The following is a 21,916-nucleotide window of genomic DNA, read 5'->3' as shown; positions in this document are numbered from 1 at the left end:
GGTTGAGATGGCGCTCAGTGTTTGAGCAGTATAAGGCCCGCGGTATCGTTTCCATTGATAGAGCTTGTTTCGGGATACTCAGAGAAGAGAATGGACGGAGAGAAACCTTCGCTGGCGGTGGTGTATCAGGCTGTGCAGGCGCTTTATCATGATCCCAATCCCGGCGGGAAGGAGCGAGCGTCGGTGTGGCTGGGAGAGCTGCAGCGATCGGTAATGCTGTGATTCAGGGGGAATAGTGAGGGGAGGGAATGCTAACCGGGGCCTGAACAGCGGTATAAACTCTATCCGAAATCTTCCAACATGGCTTACTTTTCTCTTTTAAATAGAATAGTGACTTATTCACACCATGAAGTGCATTGTGTGTTTGTTGGGGAAGTCACTGGTGATTCGGAAGTCATTTGACTACAAAGAGTAAGAGACATGGCTGAAGCTATGGAGCTGAATCTAGACTGTTATGGTAGACACGGGTTAAACTCTTACTTTTATACACGGGCTTCTTTTAATCTTTACTCACACATGGCGACTTTCGTCCTGAGCTATTCAATTTGCGCTGGCCAACATAAACACCAGGAACGGCTAACATGTGCTAATAAGCACGGTAGCATTGACAGCTAACGAGCTAGTTTGCCACTAGTTGAACTGTACTTCTTCCATTAGCCGTTTAGCAACGTTGCTAAGTATACTACAATATTTAATGCAATATTACACTTGTAGTTTGTGCTTACAGTGTTCTGTACACTTTTATACAGAGTGCACATTTTAATGCAATAGCACAGCAACTGGACCAATGATCTCTACCGCTGAGGGCGGGTCCTAGCTACATTTCAAGTCCTGATTGGTGTAATTTCAACCAAAATAAAAACCGTAGCTGTACGGAACGCTGTTAATAGTGAAAGCACCCCATTTAGCGCAGAAGGTAACTTTAGTATAACTAGTACACTGCATGCTGTCATTTTGTACAATACTCCTGCCATATATCGACATGGCAGCTTTAAAGCACCAACCCTGCTGCCATTTTTAGATGCCCATAGACATTTAGTACGAACTAATTTCACACAGGGCGGCACGGTGGCTAAGTGGGTAGCACTGTCGCCTAACAGCAAGAAGGTCCGGGTCCTTTCTGTGTGGAGTTTGCATGTTCTCCCCGTGTCCGCGTGGGTTTCCTCCGGATGCGCCGGTTTTCTTACCACAGTCCAAAGACATGCAAGTGAGGTGAATTGGAGATACTAAATTGTCCATGACTGTGTTTGATATAACCTTGTGAACTGATGAATCTTGTGTAATGAGTAACTACCGTTTCCTATCATGAATGTAACCAAAGTGTAAAACATGACGTTAAAATCCTAATAAACGAACAAACATTTCACACAGAGCGGAATGTCTACTAGGAGACACATGTAATTGTCATTGGTTTATGTCATTTGTGACCACTGTACTGACCACGATATTTACTTGTGGTCAGAACAGCCTATTATACCAGACATATATAGTGTGTTGTTTGAATGTATAAATTAAATTTATGTTTTTTACATGACAATGAAATGAAGCAGTTTCTCCCAGTCTGCTTTCTCATTTATTTATTTTACAATTATACATACTATCATATTGCCCAGCCCTAAGCTAGGTATACTGTAATCAATCTATCCAGAATAAAATTCAGTCGTATGGAACTATCTGACCGACCCCTATTTAAGTGCCTATCAAAGGACTGTTGCTTATTCGTAGATTTATTTATTTATTAGGATTTTAACGTCATGCTTTACACACTTTAGGTACATTCATGACAGAATCGGTAGTTACACAAGATTCATCATCATCATCACAGTCATGGACAATTTTGTATCTCCAATTCACCTCACTTGCATGTCTTTGGACTGTGGGAGGAAACCGGAGCTCCCAGAGGAAACCCACGCAAACACAGGAAGAACATGCAAACTCCACACAGAGAGGACATGGACCGCCCCACCTGGGGATTAAACCCAGGACCTTCTTGCTGTGAGGCGACAGTGCACACATCTAGGCCATCAGTCCTATGTTCATGAAGAACTCTTGGTCGCTCTAGACAGAATAGGCAGCAATTGTGTTGCTTAGGTTTTTTTATTTAGTTTGCAGCCCCAAACCGCAGATATCTTTCTTATCTTCTATATTGAAATCAGAATACCTTGGCTTAATCACAAATTAACTTTAATTTGATTTAGCTGTGTATTTTTCTGCATCCTGTAGCAGAATGTTTATTTTTATATTCGTGTTTATTTCTCCATCCAGGTATTCCTCTAGTTTTGAACATATACAGACGTTTACACCTACACTAACAGTAGCACAGAGTGTTCAATGCATATTAAAACCTTTAAACCCTAACATGATAATACTTTGGTCCTTAACATGTCTTTTCACGCACACTTTGAATGATGAATGACTCACCACGAATGAATGGAAATAATATGCTTGATATAATAAACATTAGTCACAATGTGGGGTTGTGTAGAAAGGTCTAAGTGTTGTGATATACATGCTGTTTGGTGATATTGAAGAGATTTTGCTCTACTGTCGTATAGACAGATTATGAAAGTTATAGTATGAAGTTAAAGGTTTTGCACAAGTTTTTTCCAATCTGAACCGTTTTTAAACGTTATGGCGACTAATGATGACTAATCATGTGGCACAGCTGTCTATTACACCACTCCACCACTGCTGAGATTCAGGTTTGAATCTTAGCAGTGCTTACATTCATAATTGACTATGTCTGAAGGGGGACGACTGAAGCCTGGGATGAATTGGTGCCCTGTCCAGAGGATTCCTGCCTTGCACCCAGTGTTTCCTAGTGGATTTGAATCTGGCCCAACCCCGACCAGTATAAAAATGAAAGCTTAAAAATGAAAATATGAAATTTAACTACCATGGAAAGTTCTGGACACCGACTGCAAAAAAGACCTTTACTTCTTTTACCTTTTCTTGAGAAATATTTCAACAATTCACCACAAACCATATACGACTATGTTGCCATTCAAAGAAAAGTTAATGCTGTTCTGTGGCAAATGGTGCTTATGACATTAATATTAATGAGTATTTTTTCCTGAATCTTCTTTCTCCCTCTGGCACATTCTTTTGTGATTTGTGTAATTTCCCGGAAATTGCAGCATTACAGGACAGCCATTGATTGAATTCTGTAATGTAATAGTCAGCAGCTCTTTTTTTCCTAAAAGTCCATTTTTTTCTTTTTGTGTCCTTTAACTTCAGTATTTTCTCCTGTGGTTACACTGCTGTGCTAATGATTAAAATGATCATACCTAAGGTTTAAACATTTCTCTAACAATGACGACAAACCTTTCTGTGCAGATGTATGCATGGGAGATCTCAGACCAGCTCCTACAGCTGAAGCAGGATGTGGAGTCTTGTTATTTTGCAGCACAAACTATGAAGATGAAGATTCAAACATCTTTCTTTGAGCTTCCCCAGGAGACACACCTTTCTTTACGCGACTCACTGCTCTCTCATATTCTAAACCTCAAAGACCTCTCGCCCATTATTGTCACACAGGTAATAACCATAAAAACATTCTTTGTAAATATGTCATATTTACTGGTACTAACAGCAGCTAAACAATAATACAAATTGAATGAATAAAACTATTAATATTATGATTATCATGATTGTTAGTATTGTATTGTTATCATTTTCTCACTTTTTCCGCTCTTGTAATTGGGTCTGCATACCTAACTTGGCACAGTTTTCCACCAGTTTTATCTAACCAACACTGAGAGTGTGCTGATAATTGCACCTCTAGTTAACTTGCGTATTTTTATGCTGTACCACCTAAGTGCCCAATTTAATTTTAATTTTAGAGATCTTTGTTTATTTTATCATCAGAAATACTTGTGATATATGAACTTTTGTATAACAGAATGAGGCAGTGCTGAATGTTAAGTTTTTAATTGTACTTTTTGTTCTCTTTTCTCCAGCTTGCTCTGGCAATAGCTGATCTCGCTCTACAGATGGCCTCATGGAAGGGTTGTGTTCACACACTCATAGAAAAGTAAGAACCCTCTATTAATAATGCCATTTTAGCCAGTTAAGTTGAGAAAACTATGCAGGACCTCAAAAAATGGCAGTGGTGTAACTTAACAAGTATGTTATGTTGTTGAAAATGGCAAGTTATACCCAGGCAATGCTTGCAGTCCAAGTCGGTGGCTCAGTGAGTAGCACTGCCGGCTCACAGCATGAAGGTCCTGGGTTTGATCCCCCGGGTCCTTTCTGTGTGGGGTTTGCGTGTTCTCCCCATGTCTGCGTGGGTTTCCTCCTGGAGCTCCGGTTTCCTCCCACAGTCCAAAAACATGCAAGTGAGGTGAATTGGAGATACATAATTGTCCATGACTGTGTTTGACATTAAACTTGTGAACTGATGAATCTTGTGTGATGAGTAACTACCGTTCCTGTCATGAATGTAACCAAAGTGTAAAACATGACGTTAAATTCTAATAAACAAACAAACAAACTTGCAGTCCAACTGAGCATAATTGGTTCTAATGTCTAGTGTAAGGTGTAGCATAGGTGGCTCATTCTGTTTAAAAAGATGGCTGATATGTTTTTAGGAAGCATGTGTTAGCTTCCAAAATTCCCAGATTGATAGCTGTAGTAAGATAGGCAGACTTGGTTAGAGTATGAAAGTGGCTTCAACAAAAATGTAAGTCAAATGGAAAAGGAGACTACTAAATTTTAGTCACACATTTGTTGTCTGTAATTGGATTCCAGTTTTGAAAAACAACAATTAATGCACAAATTTGCAGAAGTAAGATATATATTATAGGCATGTTTTATAAAGAAATACCACTAAAGAGTGATGGGGATTTGTGGTCTTCTAATTCCTAATTTGCTCCTTTACCTAATAGCCCAATGTTAGCCCCTGTTTTCTCTTAACCCCTCTCTTCAGGTACAACAATGACGTGACCTCTATGCCTTTCCTGATTGAGATTCTCACTGTGCTCCCGGAGGAAGTGCACAGTCGTAATCTGAGAATTGGTGCCAACCGGAGGACCGAGATCATCGAAGATCTTGCCTATTACTCCACTACTGTGGTCACATTGCTGGTAAGCCTTACTGTCTCACACTCTTATTAAAGGCCAGAAGTGTATCATTTTTTAAACAAAATCAGTAGATGCACCAGGTATATAGATAGTCACTAGGGCTGGCTCGATACCACTTTTCATGTCCGATACCGATACTGCAAATTGGGTATCTGCCGATTCCGATATAAATAACAATGCTCAGACTGTGAAACAAATATTCTAAAGGAATAAATACAGAACCTACAACATCACACTTATACAAAACTGCAACTGTTTTTATTTTAACTTTTACACACAGAACATTTAGCAGTATTTTTGGCTTGTTTAACAAGTGTCTACAATTGGAAGATGTGGATGTCAGTCAAACGCGATGGACCAATTAGAATTGACGCAGAGTTGACATTTTCCATTAAAGTTCCGTCACGTTTTTAGATGATTAAACCCTGCTGGATTTTGAAGAGGACGTCTGTGGCTAAACGGGAAACAGCGTAGTTTGTTTTATTTACTAACACTAATGGATTAATCGTTAAAGATGTGAGAGATCTCCAAGAGATTTATCTCGGGTGAGCAATTTATCATTTATAAAGTGGTTTTTATTGTGTTTAAACAGTGTTTTTAGATGTGGCAGTAGTAGACGATTTTTTTAAATGCTAAAAGTTTAAGTAGATCAGTGTGTTTTAATTTCTGAATGGCTGTTGCGAATGAGTTGTAGATCAGTGGCACATGTTAATAATGTCATCATGTTATGGCAGTTGCAGAGTGAGTAGCAATAAACAGCACACTGTTGGAACGTATTTTTGTGTGTTATTTGCTTTACACACGAACAATGGCCTTATTTACATTAAGTGTTATTTACATTAAGCAACAGTATCGGATCAGATTACATGTTTTTTTCTTCCGATATCCGCTCCAGTGATTTGGGCCAATATCGGACCGTTACAGAGTATCGGATCGGTGCCAGCCCTAATAGTCACCATAGCTGGTGAGTTGCATTTGTAGTGCAGTTGAAATATTAAAATAATAAAATAACTGCCTGTTATGGGGCTGTTGGGAATATGAAGATGTTTACAGAATAAATGTAGCTTTACCATTTATACCACAATACTGAAAAACTATTATGCACCACAGTATATGGGCACCTCACCACAAGCTTTTTAAACAACTGAACAAGATGGATTGGGGTTGGCTCAACAGCGCTGTTAGTTTTGTAATTTAAATACGGTCCTGGTTTTAAAAATTGTTGGTTTTATGTTTGTCAAGAGTTGAGTAGACTGGAGATCATTTGAATGTCTTCCTGGTTGTAGCTTTTTAGGTAGTGATGTTGGTTGACTCAGATAAGGATCTGTTAAAACTCATTCACTGACCTCAGAAAGTATTTGCTTTTAATAAACACCAAATTATTTATGGCAGGTTTATTGCCAAAGTGTTTCTAATGTTGTTGTACACCTAAAATTTAACTAAATGTAAGCATGTTATTCAAAAGGTATTTATATTCTCCTAATATTTCTCCTGCAAATCGTTTCGGCATATCAAACAACAACGTGACTAGATTTATCTCTATAGTCTACTAAATTCTTGAACACCTTTTAACACCTTTTAAGTGTATACACATGATGACACTTTCCATTTTTAGACCATCTGCCAAGGTCTAAAAATCTCCATATAGTGTTATTTAGAAAAGGAGCTTTTTATTAAATACAGCAATAAAACTGGGAAACAACTTTCCAACAATGCATGAAGTGCACAAAGCAAAACGAGCAACAGCAAAAAACAAACTCAGCACTTCGGCTAAATTTTGTTAGCAGTATGGGCGGTACGGTGGCTCAGTGGGTAGCACTGTCGCCTCACAGCGAGAAGGTCCTGGGTTAGATCCCCAGGTGGGGTGATCCGGGTCCTTTCTGTGTGGAATTTACATGTTTTCCCCGTGTCTGCGTGGGTTTCCTCCCACAGTCCAAAGACATGCAAGTGAGGTAAACTGGAGACACTAATTTGTCCATGACTGTTTGATATAACCTTGTGAACTGATGAATCTTGTGTGATGAGTAACTACCGTTTCTGTCATGAATGTAACCAAGTGTGTAAAGCATGATGTTAAAATCCTAATAAACAAACAAACTTAGCAGTGTAGCAGTAAACTGTAATGTTTTCTTGTGAGTCACTTGTGTGATTAATCAATTTCTCTGTTTGTAACCAGGTGACATGTGTTGAGAAGTCTGGAAGTGATGAGAAGATGTTGATCAAGGTGTTCCGGTGTCTGGGTAGTTGGTTTAACCTGGGTGTGCTTGATAGCAACTTCATGGCAAATAATCAGCTGATAATGGTGCTGTTTCAAGTTCTGGTGAGTACTCGAGTCTCTTCTCAGTGTTCACTCTAGCAGTTTTTGCCTATTGTTGCCAGAATTTATGTGATTTCTTTATTTTTAGATCAGTGACCTCTTTAGTGGTCTGACTCAGTGTCTAGCACACTAAATTATTAACAGGTTGAAACTTACTTTATTTCCTTCCACCTCTGCACATTTGCATACTTATGCAAATGGTCAGGCATGTGACATTCATAAAGACACGAATCAAGAGGTTTAGTTACACAGTTCACATCAAATATTGTATAAGGTGCACTTGGGTGTTGCACGCTAGCACACCACTGCAGAGAGTTCAAGCTCACAAGAGCATATCTCAGCAGTGCTACCAACCTTGCTGGGCTTTTTTCTACATTTAAACATTTAATGAAGCTTTTGGCTTGCATTTGTATAAACAATAGTACAGAGAATAAATGACTTAATATTTTGCCTTTGTTAATATTAATACATTTTAAATTTGATGCCTACAACACATGTAAAATAAAGGCTGGGTAAGAGTGTTTTAAATCGCAACTTCTACTATGAAGTAGGGCTGGACAATATGGCTAAAATTTATATCACGATATAACTCCTAATTTCGGTCGATACGATATAATTCCGATATCGATATGAATAATACAAATGTCAGAAAAACTGCCAGGAACCCCAACATTGGAAGGCTGTACCTGCAACTCTGAACCCTGCAAAAGTCTATGAAATCTCACCCTTTACAACTACATAATATTTTAGAAATAATAATAATAATACAAATAAATTAGCTTTTACCTTTTACTTGTATTCAGCATTTGTATACAGACAAAAACACAACATCATTCTCAAATAAACATAAGCTTTGACAATATATAATATAATATATTAACATGTCTTAACCAGAGGTGGAAAGAGTACTAAAATATTGTACTCAAGTAAAAGTACTATTACTTCAATGAATTTTTACTTAAGTACGAGTAAAGTTACTAGTCTAAAAATCTACTCAAGTAAAAAGTAACTGATTTAAAATGTACTCAGAGTAAACTTAACTTCGTTACTTTTTTAACAGGAGGGTGTGTCTCTTCTGTGTAATACAAACATGACAAGTGGATATAAATCTCACAATAGTTGTTTTTATTCAAATATAATAGAAGAAACATGTTGATACAACATTTAAAACATTTAGGGATGTGTAATGTGTCATTTTAGTCCCATAAAACTTTTTCAAACTGTATAACCACTAGTGATGTGTCGTAGAATGATTCGAATCTATTGAACGGCCCTTTAAACTGAAATAAAGGAATCGATTCGCGCTTCTGGGAGTCATTATGTACATATACGGCTCTTTAAAAGGAACCGAGACAAAAGATTCCCGTCGCAGAATTCACTGCAGCAGTTTCCCAGCCGCGATTTCTTTATCGTTTTTATTTTACTCAGTAACGGATCTTATTTAAAATGTAGCGCATTACAATTCCTAATACAAAACATACTTAAGTAAAAGTAAAATTACAGGTTGTGAAATCTACTTAAAAAAGTACAAGTACACAAAAAAACTACTCAATTACAGTAACGCGAGTAAATGTAATTCCACCTCTGTAAATGTTACTTTCCACCTCTGGTCCCAACTTTAATCCACATCATGGACTGATTATTATTTGTATGTAAACATTTTCGAACAAAAGTGCTTAGAGTTGCTGCAGAATTTGCTGTATCAGGTATTGTGCTTGAAGACTACAGAAAAAAGAAAGAGTCTAGTCTTTCCTCTCTTATCAACTATTTCTACTGAACTCATTTAGCCGCTAATATCCACCGTGTTGTAGCGGAGTGTAATCAGAGCGGTAACGCTGAGCACTGGCGTCATGCCTGTGGCGTACGTCATCACGCACTGACGTAAGCATATCGATCGAATTTGTTTAAAAATCATATCACCGTTATCGAAACATTTTCTATTGCGATATATATCGATATCGAATTATTGTCCAGCACTACTATGAAGATGTAGCTGTTCTTTCAGTTGAAATAAAACATCAGCTGTAGGAAATGAATTTGAATTACATTTTTAACCAACAGCATTAATCAACAATTCTTTAGATAGATAGATAGATAGATAGATAGATAGATAGATAGATTCAACTTTGTCATTGCTTAGTACAGGTACAAGGCAACGAAATGCAGTAACTTATCGAAATGCAATAACTTTAGCAGTTATTGGTTAACTGGTATAGGATATAGCATGATTATGAGGAATGGAGTGGTACTTCTCTATTGTCAGGGTATAGTTGATTCTGAGCAGGCAACTTGAATTCATCAGTAAACATGACTATTTTTTTGTTCATTCAGTGTGTTTTAGACCATACAAGAATTTAGCCTTTTTTACACTGATGATAAGCAGATTAGAGACTGTGACTTCTCTTTTGAGACCGCTGCTACATAGCCTGATTTTTGGCCATGCCTTTGTTGAAAGGAGTTACTCACTTTTTATTTAGCACATTCTGTACAGAAGTTGTGATTCTGTATCTGATAGTGTGATCACTTTGAGCTGCCTGATCATGTCTTAATTACCAAATTACCAATACTCCAGTTTTGACAAAGTGTCCTAGTATCATGCACTGCCCCTTAAAGCCTTCAGTTTAGCCATGGTTTGGTGCCGAGAAAGAGTGGACTATTGGACTTCTGACAAACTAACCTAATTTGATGCCTTATTTTCCACTGCTGGGCAGCGTGGTGGCTCAGTGGGTAGCACTGATGCCTCACAGCAAGAAGGTCCTGGGTCAGATTCCCAGGTGGGGTGGTCCGGGTCCTTGCTGTGTGGAGTTTGCATGTTCTCCCTGTGTCTGCATGGGTTTCCTCCAGGAGCTCCTGTTTCCTCCCACAGTCCAAAAACATGCAAATGAGGTGAATTGGAGATTCAAAGTTGTCCATGACTGTGTTTGACATTAAAGGCTTAAACTGATGATTTTCTACTGCCACAATGCTAGAAAATGTTCTGCTGAAAACCAAAAGCACCGCCAAATTTTTTAACATGTGAACAGTATCTACAAATGTATGAACTTAATCTTCTGATGAGTAGATCGAATCCATCTGGTTGTCACCTGATTGTGCTTCAATGACAAGAATAATTTACATGGTCAATATTACATTTGTTCTTTTCAGCACTGCCAAATACTGAAATTGTGAAAATCTTGTTACCATACTTATTTCATGCTTTTTGTGTGTGTATTTGCTCACACACTGACCACAAGTGTCTTTTTTTTGTTATGTGGGGAAGCTGTTTGCAGAAGTTGGAGATCTTGCGATAATATTTTTGCTCACTAACGCTACATGCCTTCTCGTATGTGCAGTGTCTGTAGAACCATTCAGTTTGTTTAGTGCTGGGTCTTTTGACGTTAACCCAAACTTATTCATGCTCTGGGAACAGGAAATGACTAAATGTTCTATTTTGTAAGAATAACTTTTACCAAGTAAGCAAAATGTATTATTGTGTTTTTGTAAATTGTAAAAAAAAACATTATATTGTTTTAACCAATAAAGCAATACATAAAAATACTATTTACACTCATTTGGAAAATCACAGCTCAATATTGACAGCTAAAAATACCTAGTATTGTATTTGGTTTTTCATACATGCAGATAAATATTTACCATTAACATGCACACAGATAACATAATGCAATCTGTCTTAAGTAATGCTGTCTATGCTCAATTTCACACTGCAGGTAATAGTGGGCCAAATCCGTTTCTTAAATCTCATTTGTCTCAAATGGGTCTTATCATGATATTTTGATCAGCAAAATTAAGATCTGCAACTTCATATTTGTTTCTGAAATCCATCAACAGCAACGTGTCTGTAGTCTGAACAGCTAAGTATTAATGTGACATAATAAAACTTCTCTGAGCTGCTGACACCTAGACCTCACAAGATACCTGAAGGAGTCTTGTGGTATCATGTACCAGGGTGTTACCAGCAGGTTTTTTAAATTGCAAGGTGTATCATCCTGCAGTGCTCTCTGGTGCCATCTCTTATAAGGGTAATTGATGTACACGTGCCCACCTGTTCTGATCTCATGCCTGCATGTCCATTGTAGGTGCTTTTAACAGTGTACAAAAGTTAGCAGGGAGACTTTGACAGGTCTGTGACTACGCAGCCCCATACGCAGAAGGGTTTGATGCCTTTTGCTGACAAATTGACCTCATTACCAGTATTAAAATGATCTGCAATTAATAGAATACCCAGGCATTTTGAGGAGGAATGTTACGCCTTCTGTGGTGAAATGAAATCTTTGAATTGAACTTTTCAGCAAGACAATTATTTCCATCACACTTTAATGTTATTTTCTTTTGTGAGCTGGTGTTTTTAGGTTGTTTTTTTTATTTGTCTTGTTTCACTAATGCCAGCAAAGGGATGAGACCTCCACCAACCTGCACGAAGCTGCATCCGATTGTGTGTGCTCAGCCCTCTATGCCATTGAGAATGTAGACACACATGTGGCTCTTGCCATGCAGCTTTTCCAGGGTGTGCTGACACTAGAAACAGCCTACCATATGGCTGTGGCTCGGGAGGATCTTGACAAGTAAAGTAACATACACAAGACACCATTGCTTTACATTTGGCTCTAATTATTGTATGTAATTTTTTATGTCATTTTATTCTTACATACACATGCAGGGTGCTAAATTACTGCCGAATTTTTACTGAGTTGTGTGAGACGTTTATGGAAATCACAGTAAGAACTCCTGGACAAGGTATGGGGGACCTGCGCCCCCTGGAGCTGTTGCTTATTTGTGCTGGACACCCCCAGTATGAGGTAGGTATTGCAATCACCACTCACACATTACTTATTCTGTGTTCTGCATTTGACCCAATTAGTGTTCATTTTTCTTATAGAATAAGTAACAAACGTTTGTCTTTTAAGTGCATGCCTCAATAGTATAAGGAATGCTAATTAAAACAGAAAGCAGTGAGTGGTAAATTGAATTTGACCTGCAAGAAACAAAAGTCAATATCTTACAGATATGCTCATTTTAAATTTGATGGGTGCAACATATTTCAAAGAAGTTGGATTTAGCAACACTAATTTATATTAAAGAATTTATTATCAATAAATCTTGCCTTTGCCTTGACTGTTGACTAATGCATATTTTACATTTGTCCTAAAGAACTGCACTGTAAACTGCACAAATGTATACGTAGTTATCTTATAGCTGTTAGTGTGTTAAAAATATTTTGCAACATTTAGGCATAGAGATCTTTTTATAAAATGATGGAGTGTGTAAATGTGTCTCTTCATGATTGTTTTATTACTGGATAATTTCACCTAGCTAAGCCTTTTTAAAAATACTTAATATACAATAGTTAACACATTCTACACACGTTTTGAGACACAATACTAACCTTTAAATATTGTGGAGTTTAAAATGCTTTGTTCTTACTTTCTTGTTAAAATAAGGTGGTAGAAATCTCATTTAATTTCTGGTATCGACTGGGGGAACATCTCTACAAGTCGAATGATGTGACACTGAACAACGTCTTCCGACCCTACATCCAGAGACTGCTGCACTGTTTGGCACGTCACTGCCAGCTGGACCCAGACCATGTAAGCACAATTGTTGTTTCACACCATGACATATCAATTTGTGTCTGTCATGTACTCCTAACAGTCTTATTGTGATTATTAATAGTAAACATGTAAATGAAATAGGCATCAGTTCCCTGAACTTTGCTTTTGGTAATAATTAAATGGTCCTTTTCCCTATTTGCGTCTATTAATTTTAAAAACAATGTGTAAAGTGTGCTTAGTGACGAAGGTTTTCCGAAGGCATTTAATATAGTTTTTTGGACTGTAAATAGTAATATTTCTAAATTGGACCCATCCCTGCTTGTAAATGAATAAGACTCAAACCAGAGTTAAACCATACATAGAAGACCTAAAACTAAACCACACAGAAAACACCTAAAACTAAGCCCAAACATAATAGCACAGAACCCCCACAACACATTATTCCCCTGGGAAATCAGATCTTATTCGACCCTGCAGACTAGAAGAAAAATACCACAGACCTTGTTTAGAATGTGTTTAACATGGCGTTATATTCCAAACCAACCATTACATACATTAGTTAAAAATTTATTCACACAGTATTGCAAATAACACAGTTCTTTTACCATCCACCATACATAATAGTGTTAAAAGATTCAGGGAATTTGAAGAAATCTCTGTTGAATATGCATGATCTATTGAATATTGAATATGCATGATCTTCTATTGAATATGCATGATATGCACTATTGAATATGCATGATCTTCGAATCCTCAGATTATATAGTATGTAAAACCCTCATGTTGCTGCGAAAGTTTTCTTTATCAAGACAAAAAGGACAATCTAGACTGTTTCAAAAAAAGTTTTAATAGTGTTAAACCAGTATAGGTGCATTTTTAGGGTGAAATGAATATATTAATTCAAGTTTTATTATACCTTGTGTTTACACTGAATAGTTTTGGATTTTTTTGCACTGAATAGTTTTATTACCCTTGCTAAACCTGTACAGGTTCAAATGTACATATAATACCAAACTCAGTACTAGAAATTGAATATTTTATACTAAAATTCAATATTAATATTTATTTAAAATTTTATATTTGTTATAATGTTAATTCTAAAATTTAATTGTAATATTGCCTACTGGAAAAAAAACCTGTAACCTGACCTCTGTTTGAAAAGCTGATTTATGGCTTTATAGTGCAGGCTGGTGCTAAGCTGAGTCCTGAGCAGATGTCTTTTGGAGCTGCTCAGAGACACCCAATTTTAGCTTAAGATACTTACCAACTTCCATACCATAATTGTAATAACTGAACAGGAACATCACCAAACTACACTGTACTTGTGCTTAAATGAAAAAATTTTTTTTCTTAAGATTTAAATGTAGATCCATTACCCAAAATATTGTGTTTTGTATCAAATAAAACATTTGCCAATTATTTGATTGTTATAATTACAGGAAGGAATCCCAGAAGACACAGATGACTTTGGAGAGTTCAGACTGAGGGTGTCCGATCTTGTCAAGGATGTTATATTTCTTGTGGGGTCTATGGAGTGTTTCTTTCAGGTAGTTGCATCTCATAGCCAATGTTATGCTGAGCTAGGCTTAGTTTTTTTCTTTTGCTTACAAAAACTAACCTGGACAGTGGATAGAATGTGCTCCTGCACAATGTTTATTTCCTCACTGTTTTGAGGTTTTTATGTTTGTATGAAATGCGTTTTAAGGTGGTTTAAGTTAAAATTTGGCAATTTTTTCAAAATATTACAATCAAAATATAAATTATGGTCTTTTTCCCTATTTATATTAAAAGTATTACTTGAGCACAACAATATTTTAAAAATAGACTACTGTTATGTAAATATAAGCTTATGTTCATGTAGACATTGATGTTCATTGCTGGTGTGTTTGTGGGAGTTTATTTCTCCCCATATCACTGTCAAACTTAAGTTTTTAACCACATGCAATTTACTACCTAGAATTAAAAGTAGAAAGACCAGGCCGCTCAGGTGGCGCAGCGGTAAAAACACACGCTGGAACCAGAGCTGGGATCTCGAATACATTGTATCAAATCTCAGCTCTGCCTGTCGGCTAGGCTGAGCAGCCACATGAACAACTATTTGGCCTGTTGTTCAGATATGGGTGGACTAAGCCAGTTGGGGTCTCTCTCTCATGACTGGTGCAATTACGACCTCTGCCGGCTGATTGATGGCGCCTGCACAGAGATGAGAAAAGAGTGCTCTCAGGGTGTGTCTCTCCGTACACAATGCTGAGCTGCACTGCACTCGTCAAAGTGTAGGTGATCAGATGCATACGGCTGCTGCCCACGTGTCGGAGGGGGCGTGGGTTAACTTTGTTCTCCTCAATTAGAGCAGGGATCGGCATTGGTGGAGAGGAAGCATGACGCAATCGGCCAATGGGACGCGCTAAAGGGGGAGAAAAAGGGGAGAAATTACATAAAATACAAAAAACACTAATTGTGTACCAGTTGTTGTCATGAATTGTCATGAGTTTTGTACAGAACATGTGTGAAAATTGTGTGCTAGTCAGGAGGATCTTTCAATAGGATCTTTAATTTCAATAGACATTTATCCTTGTTCAATACAATTATAGTAGGCATGGAAACTACTAATAAATAAAAGAGCTTTTCTAATTTTGTGTCTCTCATGCAGCTTTACTCTACTCTGAAAGACGGGAACCCACCTTGGGAAGTGACAGAGGCTGTGCTCTTCATCATGGCTTCAATTGCCAAAAGTATAGATCCGTGAGTGTTCAGAATATATTATTTTACACTATTTATGCAGGTAAAGATATTTTAATGCATGTTTCCAACATGTTTGTAAATCTTAAATGTCTCCTCCTTGATGTGTGTGCAGTGAGAATAATCAAACTTTGACTGAGATGCTGGAGCAGGTCGTGCTTCTCCCTGAGACTGTGCACATCGCTGTGCGTTACACAAGTATTGAATTGGTGGGAGAGATGAGTGAACTTATAGACCGCAATCCTCGCTTCTTAGGTGAGCACAGCTTTGTCAGAATTACAGCATTCATACAATTGCTACAATGGTCATATTGTTGCTTATGTCTGCTCACGGTATTAATCATTTGCATATTATACTGGGTAGGTAAATTTCCAAACCCCATTTCCAGAAAAGTTGGGACATTTTGTAAAATGCAGTAATGAGCAGAATCCGTAATATATATATTTTTTTATCCTTGTGCATCTTTAACTGACAATACTTTGCAGCATTTCAGTGGTCGGTTTCATTGTAGTTTGTAAATATAAACATATTTAGTGCCACATCATTCATCTTATAGATGTACTTGTTCACAAGTCACAAAATACAAGTCCGAGTCAAGTCACAAGTCTTTAGACTAGAGTCCGAGTCAAGTCACGAGTCAATATAATATACACAAAACATACACTACCGGTCAAAAGTTTTAGAACACCCCAATTTTTCCAGTTTTTCTTATTAAAACTCAAGCAGTTTAAGTCCAATGAATAGCTTGAAATGGTACAAAGGTAAGTACTGAACTGCCAGAGGTTAAAAAGAAGTAAGGTTACCCTAAACTGAAAAATAATGTACTGTACATTTCAGCATTATAAAAAATGGCCTTTTTCAGGGAACAAAAAATGGGTTAACAACTTAAAGCTATTCTGAAGCAATGGAGGTTGATCAAGCCTTTAAAGTTGGTGCTGCCAATTCCTAGGGGTCTTCCAATTTTTCTTGATTGCTTACAACCCCCTCTGTCTGCATTAAAGTAGTGTTGGAACACACTGTGGTACCATACCCTTGTGAGCATTATTTGAACAGTATTGTTCTGCAGAAAGTATTGTGTTGCTATAAAAATGGCAAGAAAAATGCAATTAACAATGGAAGAGAGACAGACCATCATAACACTTAAAAATGTAGGTCTTTCCTATAGAAAAATTGCGAAGAAAATCAAGTTGTCAGTGAGTACAGTTTCCTTCATCATCAGAAGGCACTTAGAAACTGGGGGAAACTCTGACAGGAAGAGGTCTGGAAGACCCAAAGCCACAACAGAATTAGAAGACAAGTTTCTAAGAGTCAACAGCTTGCATGGTAGGCGGCAGCTTCAGCAGCTTCAAGCACAGCTTAATAGTGGTCATAGTAAGAAAGTCTCAGTTTCAACTGTGAAGAGAAGACTTCGAGTTGCAGGTTTGACAGGTTGAGTTGCAGCAAGAAAGCCATTGCTAAGATGTCAGAATGAGAACAAAAGGCTTGCCTGGGCCATGGAACACTGCCAATGGACTACTGAAGACTGGTTATGGACTAATCAATCAAAATTTGAAATCTTCGGTTTATCACGCAGGATTTTTAGTATGCCGTAGAGTAGGCGAAAATATGGTTCCTCAGTGTGTGACATCAACTACCAAACATGGAGGAAGAAGCGTGATGGTCTGGGGCTGTTTTGCTGGATCCAGGGTCGGTGACTTGTACAGAGTGAGAGGCACCCTGAACCAAAACGGCTACCACAGCTTTCTGCAGCACCATGCAGTACCCTCTGGGATGCACGTAGTTGGTCAGGGGTTCATCCTACAGCAAGATAATGACCCAAAACATTTATGTCCAATCTTTGCCAGAACTACCTTAGGAAAAAAGAACAAGATGGTAAGCTTGAAAACATGGAGTGGCCAGCACAGTCTCAGATTTAAACCCCATTGAGCTGGTTTGGGATTAACTGGACATGTGCCACACATTTATGGGAACTTCTGCAACAGAGTTGGGAAAACCTTTCTAAAGAATATTTAATTTTCACTGTAGAAAGAATGCCACGAGTGTGTTCAGCTGTTTTATCTTCCAAAGGTATCTACTTTAATGAATCAAACTTTTATAATACATTTTGGTTTATAAATTAATTCCATGATTTATTTTTTTAACTTTTTTTGTTCTATGTCTTCATTTCAGAGTACAATAAGACATTAAACTGCATAAATTTCAATAAAAACTGGAAAAATTGGGGTGTTCTAAAACTTTTGACCGGTAGTGTATATTGGAAATGTAATGTAAAATAAACAAATAATATGTAAGTTCATATAAAAAACAACAGATTAGCAACTGTATTTTGCCATTTTACTTAGTCCCTTTACTTTCCTAGTCATTGTCCAAATTTCCATAACAAGAAGGTACCAGTTAAAAGCTTAAACTGATATGTTTTGTTTTCATTGCAAAACAAAAGCGTGCGATAAATCATGGCAGAGTGGCCAAAATCCAAAACACGGCAAAAAATCATAACCACTGCTTACCTTAGCTTATGTTCTTCCAGATGCTATTAAATTTATAACCGTGTTGTCCCATTAGGAATATAATCTGTTATTTTGTAAATGTGTGCTTATAATTAAAAACCTCCAAACTTTTCCTGGTTGTGAAGTAAAACACGAACTAGTTAGAAAGGAAATCAAGCGTTTCATTGACAATCATCTTTGTGACGCAAACTGAATAAATGCAAATAACAGCATTTCTTACTAAAAATTAAAATCAGAAGATCTAATTGGTTCAGAAAGCGGTCTTTCAGCCATTAGCGTTAATTTTATAGGAGCGATCCATTCATCCCAGTTGTTCCTGTCAAGTGCACTTCGTAGGGTATTCCACCATTTTAAGTGAGATTCCAATCTAAAGGTAACGAAAATGTTCAAATAATTTGAACTTGTCACACGTAACTAATGTTAACACATGCTGACGCTAGCAACTCTTGTTGTTTACGAGTCATTTTTTTGCAAGTCTGAGTCATTTGAAACGAGTCCGAGTCGGGTCTGAAGTCTCTGGTAGAGATGTTCCCCAAGACAACACCAGAAGACTTCTACCACCTTATTTAAAAAAAAGACAAGGAACAAAGCTCTTCAAATTTTGTAATACTTAAAAAATGTGACATGAGGCATGTTAGGCACTGCGTTACCTCAGATTTCCTATTACTGAGACTTAAATAGTTTGAGGGTCTCTAATTCTTTTTTTTTTTTTCTTCCAGTTATGCAAGTAAATTTTTGTTTAATATGAGACAGTTTCTTATTAGTCCGAGGTCACCATTGTCTGATTCTCTACTTGCTGATGCAACATACATTTTCAGTAGGAAACAGATCAGGAGTGGCAGACCAGTCAGACACACACACACTCTGCAACAAGACAATGCCAGCCCTCATACTATACACACTACAACAGCATGGGTTCATAAACACTGTTGCCTATAAGTACTTTCACATCAATGGTACTTTCATACACATGCAAATCACCCATACTACGACAGTTGCTGGCTTTTGCAGCTTTTGCTGATAACAGTCTGGATGGTCCTTTTAATCACAGAGATTTTATTGTCCTTTTTCCAGAATACAAGCTGAAATGTGGACTCATCTAACCTCAGTGCACATTTCCACTGTCTTTCAGTCCATCTGAAATAAGCTTGGGCCCAGACAACACAGGGGTGTTTCTGCATAGAATTGATGTCTGGCTTTTGTTTCTGTAATAGAATTTCAGGTTTCATTTCTTGATGCAGTAGAGAATTGTGTTAAGTAACTTCCGAATCCATGTGGCTATATTTATCACGTTAGCATGAGGTGTCTGAGGGCTTGAAGGTCATGCACTGTGGTGTTTTCTGTTCTTGCTCTACATGAACTGATATTTTTTCTAAATTTCTGAATCTTTTCACAATATTTTATATGATAGGTGGTGAAAGACCAGTATTATTTGGTGGTTGGTGGATCCTCCTTTTATACCCAATCATGCTGCCATCATCTGTTACCATTTCACCTGCTTAGTGTGGAATGTTTCAAAAACTGTACTTTCCATATTCTATCAACCTTTTACTGTTATTTTGCTGCCGTCCCATTTTTTGGAGTGTGTTGCAGGAATCCAATTCTAATAGTAATAGTATATTAACACACTACCATGAACTTGATCTGTAAAAAAAATAGTCAATTAAATAAAGATTCAAGAGAATTACCAAATTACACATGAAATGGGGTTTGTACAAATTAACTTAAGAAAAGGTATTAGGAATTAATACGGAAAACTTATTTTAATAGGTTTTATAGGTTAGACACATGTTACTACTAATGTGAGCCATCAGAATTGGCTGACACTGCTTTTTTGCCATAAGGCGTTTATTACAATTTTGGACTCTTAAAGTGAATTAAATTTTATCCAATTTAATTTCACCTAATAACTGAAGTTGAATAAGCTTTTGTAATTAATCTTATATATGTGCTTAAGGGAGGACTTTAGAAGTGTGGGAAAAGCAATGCAGTCAACTGAATAATTATGTTTTTTTTATCCTTTCGTCTGAAAAGCAGAAAACACTATACATTTAAGACAAGGCTTTTATGATGGGGGAAGTGGCATTATTTATTTGTGCATATATTTAACAACCAGTAATGAACAAACCACAGAATTAGCTATATAAATCGCAATGGTCAAATCTGACCAGTATGTAAAATTGTTTACATTGTATTTTTAATAGTAAAATTATTTTAGACAAGCATTGATCATTATTTAAATTTGTAGCTTTAAAAAAAGAGCAAAATGTAGTGCTCTGAGGGCTTTAGGCAAATTATCATTGACCGACAACAATGAACAACTCTAAACATGGTGCTAACTCAAGGCTTTGTTTGTTTTAGATCCTGTGCTGGACTATTTAATGAAGGCACTACGGGAGAAGCCACTGGCCTCTGTGGCAGCTAAGGCCATCCACAACCTGTGCTCAGTGTGCAGGGAGCACATGCAACAACACTTCCAGGGCCTGTTGGAAATTGCTCGTTCACTCGATTCCTTTGCCCTGAGCTCAGAAGCTGCGATTGGCTTGCTCAAAGGTACGGTCATCACTCATGCCTAAACATATATTGTTTACAGAGAGTGCTCTTTTCAAAGCTTAGAGTTCTTCACCATGTACCATCTTTGTTTCAACTGATAAGTCCTAAGTTTTCTCGCAAGGGCAATATTTAAATAATTTCACTGAAAGGGTATTAGTAGCTAACAGTAGGGCTGGGTATCGCCACCAATTTCCTGGATCGATTCGATTCCGATTCACCAGGTCCCGATTCGATTCGATCTTCGATTTTCGATTTTCGATTCGATTTTCGATCCAATTTCGATTCAACACATTTAGGCATATTTGAGTTACATTAACAGGTTTTGTTTACATATGTACAGATGTTCAGAGAACGAATGTGATAATTGTACAAAGAACACTCATTATTAAAAATATTTGTGTATTTTGTTTACATAAATAATTAATCCAAAACAGAAAACAGTAACATTCAACAGCCAGGTGTATGTTTACATTACATTTACAATGTTGTAGCATGTCAGACAAATGAAATAATAATAAAAAATGAATGTTACTGTTTTCTTCCATTTGTCTGACATGCTACAACATTGTAAATGTAATGTAAACATACACCTGGCTGTTGTACAGCTTATGCCAAGTTTACACTACACGACACTCTGATTAACACGTGGTCACTAATGTTCACACTACACGACTGATCGGCGATGGGGAGTTTTACACTACACCATCCATCACCAGGGGGAATCACAGGCGAGCTTCTCTGGTCTCCAAAACTACGTTTTGTCACGAAAACACACGTGAGAAGTGATGAAAGGTTTAATGATACCACGTCCAAACATGCACATCAACAAGTAGCGAGCAATCAAAGTTTGTGCGCTGATGAAATAAATGAATCTGAGTGGATTTGGCAACACGAGCAGCATGGATCGTTCTGTAGTGAGTTGGAGGTTAATAAATATTTTGTTTTGTAGAGAACGATCTCGTGTGTGCTGATGTATTCTGATAGAAACTATATTGCGCTCCACCACCTGTTTCCAACCTCTCCCCTGTGTTTCCCCTCGCTGTTTCTCACATTGATTGAGAGCCGAGTTTTGATCGCAGAGCGAACACCGAGTTCCTCCCGAATCCAGAGCCGAGCGAAAATCAGTGCAAAAAGTTGTGTAGTGGTCATAACTTGAGCTTCTGCCATGCT

General features: G+C 37.4%; 1 protein-coding gene across 2 annotated transcripts in view; it reads left to right on the top strand.

The window, feature by feature from the left end:
* Positions 1–21,916, top strand: part of tnpo3 (transportin 3) — a 35,614-nt gene continuing 13,698 nt past the window's right edge. For both annotated transcript variants that reach the window (XM_062994649.1, XM_062994648.1), the window contains exons 1-12: positions 1–210; positions 3,337–3,537; positions 3,960–4,033; positions 4,928–5,084; positions 7,258–7,401; positions 11,785–11,960; positions 12,056–12,194; positions 12,837–12,983; positions 14,387–14,494; positions 15,598–15,689; positions 15,802–15,941; positions 20,555–20,746. In XM_062994649.1, coding sequence (XP_062850719.1) covers positions 91–210; positions 3,337–3,537; positions 3,960–4,033; positions 4,928–5,084; positions 7,258–7,401; positions 11,785–11,960; positions 12,056–12,194; positions 12,837–12,983; positions 14,387–14,494; positions 15,598–15,689; positions 15,802–15,941; positions 20,555–20,746 — 1,690 coding nt within the window. In that variant the 5' untranslated portion in view covers positions 1–90. The remainder of the gene's footprint in view (positions 211–3,336; positions 3,538–3,959; positions 4,034–4,927; positions 5,085–7,257; positions 7,402–11,784; positions 11,961–12,055; positions 12,195–12,836; positions 12,984–14,386; positions 14,495–15,597; positions 15,690–15,801; positions 15,942–20,554; positions 20,747–21,916) is intronic.

This window comes from Trichomycterus rosablanca, chromosome 1 (assembly GCF_030014385.1).
Source record: "Trichomycterus rosablanca isolate fTriRos1 chromosome 1, fTriRos1.hap1, whole genome shotgun sequence".
Taxonomy (NCBI): domain Eukaryota; kingdom Metazoa; phylum Chordata; class Actinopteri; order Siluriformes; family Trichomycteridae; genus Trichomycterus; species Trichomycterus rosablanca.
The sequence above is the reverse complement of the archived record's forward strand: the minus strand, read 5'-3'. Positions and strand labels throughout refer to the sequence as shown.